Raw genomic sequence first — 9917 nt, forward strand, 5'->3', positions numbered from 1 at the left:
ACTGAGCTCTGAAGGAAGGGGCTCCTATGCTGCTGCGTCCTGCACTGAGCTCTGGAAGAAGGGGCTCCCGTGCTGCTGCGTCCTGCACTGAGCTCTGAAGGAAGGGGCTCCTATGCTGCTGCGTCCTGCACTGAGCTCTGGAAGAAGGGGCTCCCGTGCTGCTGCGTCCGGCACTGAGCTCTGGAAGAAGGGGCTCCCGTGCTGCTGCGTCCTGCACTGAGCTCTGAAGGAAGGGGCTCCTATGCTGCTGAGTCCTGCACTGAGCTCTGGAAGAAGGGGCTCCCGTGCTGCTGCGTCCTGCACTGAGCTCTGAAGGAAGGGGCTCCCGTGCTGCTGCATCCTGCACTGAGCTCTGGAAGAAGGGGCTCCCGTGCTGCTGCGTCCTGCACTGAGCTCTGGAAGAAGGGGCTCCCGTGCTGCTGCGTCCTGCACTGAGCTCTGAAGGAAGGGGCTCCTATGCTGCTGCGTCCTGCACTGAGCTCTGGAAGAAGGGGCTCCCGTGCTGCTGCGTCCTGCACTGAGCTCTGAAGGAAGGGGCTCCTATGCTGCTGCGTCCTGCACTGAGCTCTGGAAGAAGGGGCTCCCGTGCTGCTGCGTCCTGCACTGAGCTCTGGAAGAAGGGGCTCCCGTGCTGCTGCGTCCTGCACTGAGCTCTGAAGGAAGGGGCTCCTATGCTGCTGCATCCTGCACTGAGCTCTGGAAGAAGGGGCTCCCGTGCTGCTGCGTCCTGCACTGAGCTCTGGAAGAAGGGGCTCCCGTGCTGCTGTGTCCTGCCCTGAGCTCTGGAAGAAGGGGCTCCCATGCTGCTGAGTCCTGCACTGAGCTCTGGAAGAAGGGGCTCCCGTGCTCTGTGTCCTGCCCTGAGCTCTGGAAGAAGGGGCTCCCATGCTGCTGAGTCCTGCACTGAGCTCTGGAAGAAGGGGCTCCCGTGCTGCTGCATCCTGCACTGCAGCTCCCGCACCAAGTACCAGGGCTGCTCCCAGGCCACCTAGTGAGCCCCATGGGAGGCAGACCCTCAGTGAGACCCTTTGGCTCTGTGGGTCCCCAGGCATCCTTGCCTTCAGTGCCAACATTGCTGGGTGACTGGCCCTGCAAGCAGACTAGGAGTCCCAGTGGCATAGGTGTGGGAACCCACCCAAGACGCCCAGGCTTGCACATAGCTCAGTCCAGGCCAGTGAGGACCCCAAGTCACCCTGCCTCTGCCTGGGAGGCACACATGGGGTTTCATTCAGCACGGCCTGCTGGACAGCTCCCCAGGCCATTCCTGGGGCAGGGCGTGAGGCCCTTCTCTCCTCTCCCCTTCCTGGAGGCCAGCAAGTCCCCCCATGCATCCCCCACCCAGACACAGCAGAGATGGGGCACCCCAGGGCTTGATGTGGCTTTCTCTGGAGACACGAGGTGGGCAGGGGCAGCCAGCCCTGTGTGCCAAGTGTCCCCACGTGCCAGGGGCACACCCACAGGCAGGGCCCAGCTGCTCAGGCTGGGAGGATGATGTGCCCCAGGCTGCTCCCTTGGAGGCTGTGCAGGGAAGGGGCAGCACAGCTGGGGCCTTGGCAGCTGGACAGCCAAGGAGACCCTGAGGGGCAGCCCCGCACCCACTGCTCATAAGTGACATGTGAGTCACATGCTGAGGCCACAGACAGGAGCTGGATCGCGAGGAGGCCCAGGGGTGGCAGGCCCTCCCAGCCTCTGCTTCATCCTACTGCACCTCTCAAGTGCCCCAGGTGGGGGCCTCGGGCACTAATATAGAAGTGGCCCTGTGTGAGGCCAGGCTGGAGTGGGAACCAGGAGGGCAGGCGCACAGCCCAGAGTCCTGCAGAAGCCTTGGCTGGGGAAGGTGATGCTGCGGGTGCTGCAGCCCAGAGCAGCAGGATGGCTCCCTCAGAGCCTAGCTGCCATCCACCTGTACTGTGGGCCCTGGCCCGCCCAGCCTGCTCTGCCCTCCCTGGGCCGGCCCCACATGACGAGTGGAACAGCCCTCCTCCCGCCTGGGATCTACCCTGCTGAGGCTGCACCTGTGTGTGTGGGACTCTGGAGAACGTTCCAGGATGTGTGGGCCACTGTCCCCAGGCAGCACCAGGCCTGGCTTGGCGCTGGCAGTGTTGGGTGCCCATGAAGGGTGATATATGGGCTGAAGACCACCCCCAAGCAGAGCCCAGGGCCCCGCTAGCCATTGGGCACCTGACAGAGAGACCAGCCAGCAGCAGAGGTCCAGGCTCAAATGACACTCCTCTAAAGTTAAAGTTCCAGTGTCCAGCTGGATTTCTGTTGATTTTAGAAATTACTGTTAATTTCTCAGGGTTTTCAAGAGTGTATGTTTCAGACGTGCATGGGCTGAGGCTGGGGGTGCTCTCAGATCTAGGCTACTGGCCTCTACCTCTGAGTCTGAAAGTACTGCAGTCCACAGTCCACCCAGACCTGATGCCCACTTTCCCGTTGCACACTCAACCCCAGCAGAGTCACAGGAACCCCCACCCCTACCCCCAGCCTCACAGACAAAGGGAGCTGTGGCAGGATGACAGCAGAAAAATACAGTCAGGCCTGTGCCTGACCCGTGCCCCTGAACCCTGAGTGCCCCTCAAAGCTGCCAGGCAGAAGGCAGGGCAGGGCAGGGCAGGAGGTCAGCAGGACACAGGCAGGCCAGGGACGTGTCTTAGTCACCTCACCATGGCAGCAGGTGGCAAAGGGTCAGGGATGGGACAAGCCCTTCCCACCAGCCCAGAGCCTGCAGGTGGGACAGCCACCAGTTTGAGCCCTGAGGACCCCTGCTCTGGTGTCCTTGGCAAGGCACAGCTGCTCAGCCCAGCTCTCCATGTGGCTCTTTGCCTACCACCCCCCAAATGAGAACAGTACGACAAGAGTATCAGCTGAGTGATAAGCAGATGTGATGACCCTGTCCAGCCTCGCTCTGCACACTCACAGGCAACCTGGTGCACATGCCATCCAGCCATCCTCAGCCTGTGTAAGCACAATCTCCCTGCACCATGCCTCTGACCCACACAGAGCCACTTCACAGACAGGGAAACTGAGGCCCACCTTGCTGCAGTCTGGGCTTTCAGCCAGATACCCTGATGGCAGCGCTACCTGGGGGGCTCTACACACAAGCTGGCACAGACCCACAGGCAGTCACACATGCTTCTTGGCTCTGGCCCGGGATGGGGCAGCCTACCCAGATCCCACTGGCTGGAGATGTCATTCTTGCAGCCCCTGCAAACTGCATGTGGGAGGACTGAAGACCCCAGATGGCACAGGACAAAAGCCAAGGGTAGCTGTGAAGTACACCAGGGACCCTGCCCTGCCCCAGGCTCAGAAGAGGCTTTGCCCCAGACGCCCATGTGTGGAGAGGGCTGTAGGCTTTGGGTTCTGTGGTGCCCCACATACCTCATGGTGTCCACCAGAGACCCCCAGGCAACACCCAATGGGGATCGTGGGACTGGGGGCCCCTGGTGCCGCACCAATGGGCTGCAGCTCACCACTTGGGGACAGGGCTTCACCTGCTGTTACAGACCCAGGCTCCAACTGTCCCTGTCCACCTGGCCACCACCTCCAGCTTTGGGCCAGGGTCCCCACCTAAGGGAAGTTCCCACCTGCCCAGGAAGAAGCTGAGTAGTCCTCACTGGCCTCTGAAGAAACTTAAGAGCATGAAGAACCAGCCCAGGGGCTGCCTGCCCAGGGGCAGCACCAGTGCTGCTCAGAAAGGACAGCAGCCCCAGCATGGTGAGACCTCTGGTCACCCCACTCAGGCACCCCTCTTCTTGCAGCTCACCCCAGCTCTGGCTCTGGGGCCTTGGAGCCAGCATTGGGAGGCTCGATCTCCTATGGCCCTGTGGCTCCAGGTGGCAGCCCCACCACCACCCAGGCCCCTCCTGATCCTATGTCCAAGCAAGGAGCTTCCCAGCAGCTGTGGAGTCAGCTGGGGACTCCCAGGCCAAGCTGTCCCTCAGGGGCCACACTCCTGACCAGGAAGCCCCCCACTCCAACCCCATGAACCCCACCTTCAGCTCTGAGCCTCACCCATGCAGGCGTTGTCCAAGACGCCCTCCAGGTCTGGGCCCGGTAGAGTGAGCAGGCGGCAGCAAAAGTGCCATGGGGGCCCATCCCCCATCCCAGCCAGTCCACAGCTACAAGGACCCGGATCTGTCCACTCTCCCTCCGCCAAGCCCACAGGATGACACGGCCACCAAGGATGGTGGCTCTGTCCTCACAGGCCAACACTCCCTGGGAAGATGGGACCCAGCTGGGAACCAAGGGCAGTGTCTGGCTGATATCTGTGACCCTTAAAATCTACCTGGGAGAAGTCACCACCCAGGGCTCAGGGGGACCCAGGCTGAGGAGCTGTGGAGCTGAACACAGAAAGAACCTGTGAAGTGGAGGTGCCCAGGAAAAGAGGGAGCCCCTTGAAAGCGCCATCCTGTGGATGGGGGCCCCACAACACTGGCCCCTCAGAGGCACCGGAATAAGGCCTGGACTGAGCAGGCTGGGTCCTGCAAGGCGGCCGGCTGGGCACAATCCCTGCTTTGTCCCTATGTCCTGGCCTGGCCCAGCCTCCATCTCATCAGAGTGCCAGGCAGCTGGCGCAGCAACCCTGCGGCAAGGTCTGGGGGAGGCCTGAGGGCAGCTTGGCCACCCCAGCGCACTCACACTGCCATGCAGCCTGACATCAGTCGTCCCCTAGGAGGACAGTGGCCCTGGCACCGAAGAGGGTTAGTCAATGCACCATTGGCTTCCTGCAGGGTGCAGGCAGCATGGAAGGCCACCCACCCAGGGGAGGCCAGAGGGCCCCTCCCATGCCGCCTGCCTGACATGGTTTCCAGTTGCTAGGGCCTCACAGAAGCTCAAGAGAGACCTGATTCTAACAGACGAGGCCACAGTCCCTCACTCCTGATGGTCAGAACCCAGGCAGGGGTTTCAGAGCCCCTGGGCACCAGAACAGACCTGTGACATTAAACTCCAAGATGCTACAGGGGCCTGTGGGGCCAGCCGAGCCCCACACAGTGGGTGCTGGAGGCCTCACTGGGTGGCTATCCTATCTCCTCTCTGGAAGCCAGCACCTGTTGGGGTGCTGGCTGCAGAGGCTCAGCCGCCCTCCAGACCAGAGCCAGTGGGTGGAGAGAGAAGGTAGCTCCTGACTGCTCCTCCCCAGTGCCAGCCGCAGGCTTCCTGAAAAGGGATGGCAGCAGACAGGGTGGCCCAGCTGACTCGGGCCATCCCCAGCGTCCAGCCCTGCGGAGGATTAGCTGTCTGATGCAAGGCACAGGGGAGTGAGAATGAGGACGGTGCTGCCCCTGATGCCCCGGGGTCATACCACAGACAACATGAGTGAAGACCAGGAGAAATCACTGGGGACTGCGTGCACGTGCTGAGACCCACACCATCCTCCAGGGGCTGGGGAGGGGACATGGGGGTCCACACACACCAACCAGAGGAAGGACCAAGACAATCCCTGGCCACCTTGGACAGCCAGGGATGGGGCAGGACCCAAAGCCCCTTGGAGCCCCAAACCCACATGCAGGGCACAGTCCATAGTGGGTGGCTCCAGCTGGAGCCCAGTGAGGATCTGCCAGAAACAAGGCTGGGAGCCTGGCCCCAGCTGCCCATCACAGTGAGTACAGAGCCCTGTCTCTACCCACAGCTGGGGGCTGCCCAGAGAACTGGAACTCCCTGACAATTCGGGATTCAACTCTCCACGTTGGTGACAGTAGAGCAGACACGAGTCACAGATGACGCTGGAAGACCCTCCCCATGCAGTTTGCACCTGTTGGGGGTCTTGGGGGACAGCCCAGACCTGACACCTGCATGTCGAGGAAACCCACAGCACAGAGGAACCTGGGCAGGGCCCATGCACGGTCAGCACAGGCAGGGCTGGCTGTGCCCTCTGCCCAGGGTGCCTCCAGCACAGCCCCTGCATGGAACCCATGGCAGGCAGGGAGATGCGTGTGAAGGCTGAGGTGCACAAGACCACAGGGGCCCCTGAGGCCTGTCCTTTCAGGTGTGCCTCCCTCACTGTTCAGGAGCCCCCATGCCCAGGGGCTCTGATAGGAATAGTTCGCCAAAGGCCATGAAACAGCCTGGAAGGGGGGCTGTTCCCTGGGACAGTCTAAGGTAGGGAGAAGGCTGGGGCTGTGTTCCAGGGCATCTAGGGAGGCCACATGGGCCTTCCCAATGACTTCATGGGGCCCAGGGTCCTCTGAAGGCCAAGCCAGGGCTGGGGAGACAAGCAGGCCGTGCGACCAGGGCTCTGCGCTGGCCTCCTGAGGTGTACAGTTTTGGAAATCAGCCAGTGCTGGCCGTGGGCTTAAGCCCACCCCAAGTAGCTGTTGCTCAAGACACAGCACCAAGTGTCAGGACTTGGTTCTCTCATCCCCAAGAGCCCAGTCAGGTGAGCCATGGGGCAGCCCTGCCAGGAAAGCCCTGCCCAGCCGCCTCCCTTCTACCCAGTGGATCAAGGGTTCGTGAGGGCCCCACATCTGCCCATGAGCCCAACTCCAGAACAGCCCTGAGGATCTACATACCCCAACTCCTTCCACAGGGTCCTCCCAGACCCCATGGGCTGAGCTCTGGTTTGGAGGGAGGTACCCTGCTCCATTTACCAAAGGGAAGGAGGGATGAGGCCACAGGATTACGGACCTGCACAGGCCTGGACTTGAAGCGTCTCCTGTACATCCTTACCCTCCAGCCTCCAGGGGTGCTCCCAGTGGCAAAGACTCTGTCCCACCTCTGCCACACCGAGGACAGGGGCTGAGTGAGCACTTCTCAGATCAAGGGGAAAGCCTAGGCAGTGCCCCACCTAGCATCACCTGCCCCAGCAGTGAGGCAGCTTCCCACTGCTGCGTCTCACTGGTGCCTGGGCTTGGGCACTCGGGCCATCAGAGGTAACACCGAAGGCCACAGAGGGTAGCTGTGCAAAGGACACACCTGGGCAGCCCTGTTCAGAAAAGCCACAGAGCTGATTGGCAGGTGCAATGGGGTGGACTAGATGCTGCAGTACCAAGGTGGGGGGTCTGCTGCACCCCACAGGGCAGCTGCACCTGCCACGTCTCTCCGTAGCAGTATTTTGACACAGATCCATGGCCTACCTTGGGTCAGCTGGGCCAAAAGGCTCCTGCTACAACAGGAAGCTCACTGCCACCGGACCACCTCCCTCTCCATGGTCACCTCAAGGGGAACAGCTCTCATTTCAAAGGGCTTGGGCAGAGAGAAAGTGAAGAACCAGTAGGGCTGAAATGAACAAGACCATCCACAGACTAGAAGTGGGCTGGAACTGAGGGTCACAACCACTGGCCACACCAGGACCAGGTCCCAGCAGGAGGAATGGGCTCAGGAGCAGGGTTGGAGAGTGTGGGGCATCAGCATAAGCCCGTCTCCCTCTTTGCCTTGAGATATAGCAACTCTCCCAGCGGTGCCTGCCCAGAGGCCAGGGCCGGTGCCCACCTGGGGCCCCACATCCACCGAACTCCAGAGAACCCTTCATCCGCAGGGACAGGAAGATGAATGCCAGTGGACAGCCTTGACCTGGGCCTTCCTGGACAAGAGAATTGTACTTTGACGATCAGAACACAGAGAGGGGACAACTTCCAGGTGCTTGGGCGGGAGTCTGCGCTCCACTCTACTCAGAGATAGTTTCTAAATATCACACTGTAACTCCTTGTTGACACACACACAGGCACATCCTTTTGTATTCATTATGTTAATTATAGTGGAAACCTCCTGTAATTAACTGCATGACAATCTAACTCAAGGAAGAGTGCAGAGACCAGCCCCTGCCCACTGAGACGGCTGGCAGCCTGCACATAATTCATTGTTGTCGTCGCTCACATGCTGATGTTTCCTTATAACAACATTTTATTGGCACAATAATTAGATTATTTCACTGCCTTCTGCACTGTGGCTGGCCTGTTCTTTCATCAAGGATCCTACAGACCGCTGTCGCTCCCACCAGAAAACTAGCACATTTTGAACTCAGGTGAACATCAGCTATCTGCTGCCTCCTCTTCAAACCTGGGCTGTCCCCACTCCCCACAGTGCCACACAATGGCCAGGGTCTCCTCTGTACCTCAGCAGTTGGAAGGGGGCAGCCTGCTCAGGGCAAGGCAGTGCCCCAGCCCCCAGCAAATGCTTCGCTGTTTCTGCCTGAGTTACATCACGGCTGGCCGCTGCCCTCCCCCAGAGCCCAGCCTGGCCCACTTTCCTTCTTAAACACCACCTCCCAGCTCTGTTTCTCTGTGGCTCCGGGGGCTTGCCGAGGGCCTCCTGAGCCCACTATACCATCACAGCCTCCTCCTTTCTGCTACTCCCTGCCTGCCCTGGGTCTAAGGAACTTCTCAAAAAAGGAAGAAAAAGCAGATAGGGCCAACTGGACCTCTGGGAAACCAAGACACAGGCCAGTCCTGGGAGAAGAAAGAAAATGGCTGAGGCCCAGCCACCACAAAGGCACTCTGTGAACGCGCCTGGCTGGCCAGATGAGGGGGCTGGCCAGGCTGGCTGGGCAAAGTTGGTCAAATGCAAGGGGAGCCATGGCCACTGCTGGCCTGGGTTGGGCCTTGCAGGGACCTAGCCTGCTGCCTGGAAAGACAGCCAGGACCAGCTAGGAAGACCCTCCTCTCAGTGAGTCTAGGGTCTCTGCCCCTGCCAGGCCCAGAGTGCAGTCTCAGCACCAGTTAGCCTCGCCCTCCCCTGGGGCAGTGCAGGGGCAGAGTCACAGGCTGCAGAGCTTGGGAGGACAGCAAGGACAGGAAGGCGCTGTCCAACCGTCTGACAGATCCCTGCACTCTCCTATCTCTGTCGTGGAGCGAGGTCCGGGCTTGGCCAGGGGGACTCAAGGGGCCGCTGCAGGAAGGTGGGGGTCTTGGCCCAGGGCGCGCGGCCCAGGGCGCAGCTGCTCGGGCAGCACGCCTATTAGCACGGCCGCGGCAGACGGCAGATGGGAGCCCGCTCGGCCCCCTCCTCCGCACAATAGGCCCGTCGCTTCGGCGCACAATGCGGCCCGGGTCGCACACCTGCAGCGGGAGTCGAGGGGCGCTGTCCAGGCCTGGCCCGGACGCCCCCGTCCGCCCGTGCGCCCCGGTCCGCTCCGCGTGTCCTTGGGCCGCGCCCGGCCGACCGCAGCCGCGTAGCCTGCGGGGCCTCCGCGGCGCGGACCGGGCCGCACCGGCGGACGGGGGCGCACAGGCGGACGGGGGCGCATCGGCCGCCCATTGTTCGCGGCCACCCGGGCCGGAGACGGGGCCGGCCTGCAGCATCTCGGCCCCGCGGCCTCCCTTCGGGCCTCCGCCCGGAGCCCCGTCAGCACGGCCTCGCCAGCGGCAGCGCGCCCGTCCACCCCGCGCCCCTGGTGCCCGGGTCTCCCGCCCCGGCCCCGCCCGCCGCGCACGCACCTGTCTGCCCCTTCCCCAGTGTCTTCTCCAGCCGGTAGGGTCCCACATACTGCGCGTGCTGCGCCCCGCCGCCGTCCTTCCCCGTCGATGTCATCTCTCCCGGCCCGGCGCCGGCCAGTGGGCGCCCGGGCGCGCGGGCAGGGAGGGGCTGGCCAGCCGTCCGCCCGCGTCCGCCGAGAGCCGTCCGCGCTGACCCGGCCGGCGGCGCCCCCAGCGGGCCGCGCTGCTTCGCGCCCCCTGCGCACGCCCGCGCCGCGCCCCCCGCGCCCGCTCCGACGCGGCCGTCCGAGGCCCAGCCGTCGCTACGCCTCCGCCTCGTCGAGAGCACCGGGCGGGCGGGGGCACCAGGCTTCCGCCGCCGCCGCCGCCGCCGCCGAGGCCCGCGCCCCGCGCCCCCCGCGCACGCCCGTCCGCGGCCGCGCAGCCGAGCTGAGCCGAGCCGAGCCGCTCCGCGGAGACGAGCTGCCGAGCTAAGCCGAACGGAGCCGAGCCGAGCCGCGCCGCGGAGACGAGCAGCCGAGCTGAGCCGAACGTAGCCGAGCC

At 62.9% G+C, this 9917-nt stretch overlaps 1 protein-coding gene across 9 annotated transcripts in view; it reads right to left on the minus strand.

Moving 5' to 3' along the window:
* Nucleotides 1-9849, minus strand: part of BRSK2 (BR serine/threonine kinase 2) — a 52725-nt gene extending 42876 nt beyond the window's left edge. For 7 of the 9 annotated variants that reach the window (XR_008374198.1, XR_008374197.1, XR_008374199.1 and 4 more), the window contains exon 1: nucleotides 9375-9765. Coding sequence is in view for 6 of the 9 variants with exons in the window: in XM_053561261.1 (XP_053417236.1) it covers nucleotides 9375-9468 (94 nt within the window). In the remaining 3 variants the exon portion in view is untranslated. Of the gene's footprint in view, nucleotides 1-9374 lie in introns of all 9 variants that reach the window. The other 2 variants (XM_053561255.1, XM_053561258.1) reach the window with 2 other exon arrangements.
* Nucleotides 9850-9917: the final 68 nt, after the last annotated feature.

The sequence above is a fragment of the Nycticebus coucang genome, chromosome 14, assembly GCF_027406575.1.
Source record: "Nycticebus coucang isolate mNycCou1 chromosome 14, mNycCou1.pri, whole genome shotgun sequence".
Classification (NCBI taxonomy): Eukaryota; Metazoa; Chordata; class Mammalia; order Primates; family Lorisidae; genus Nycticebus; species Nycticebus coucang.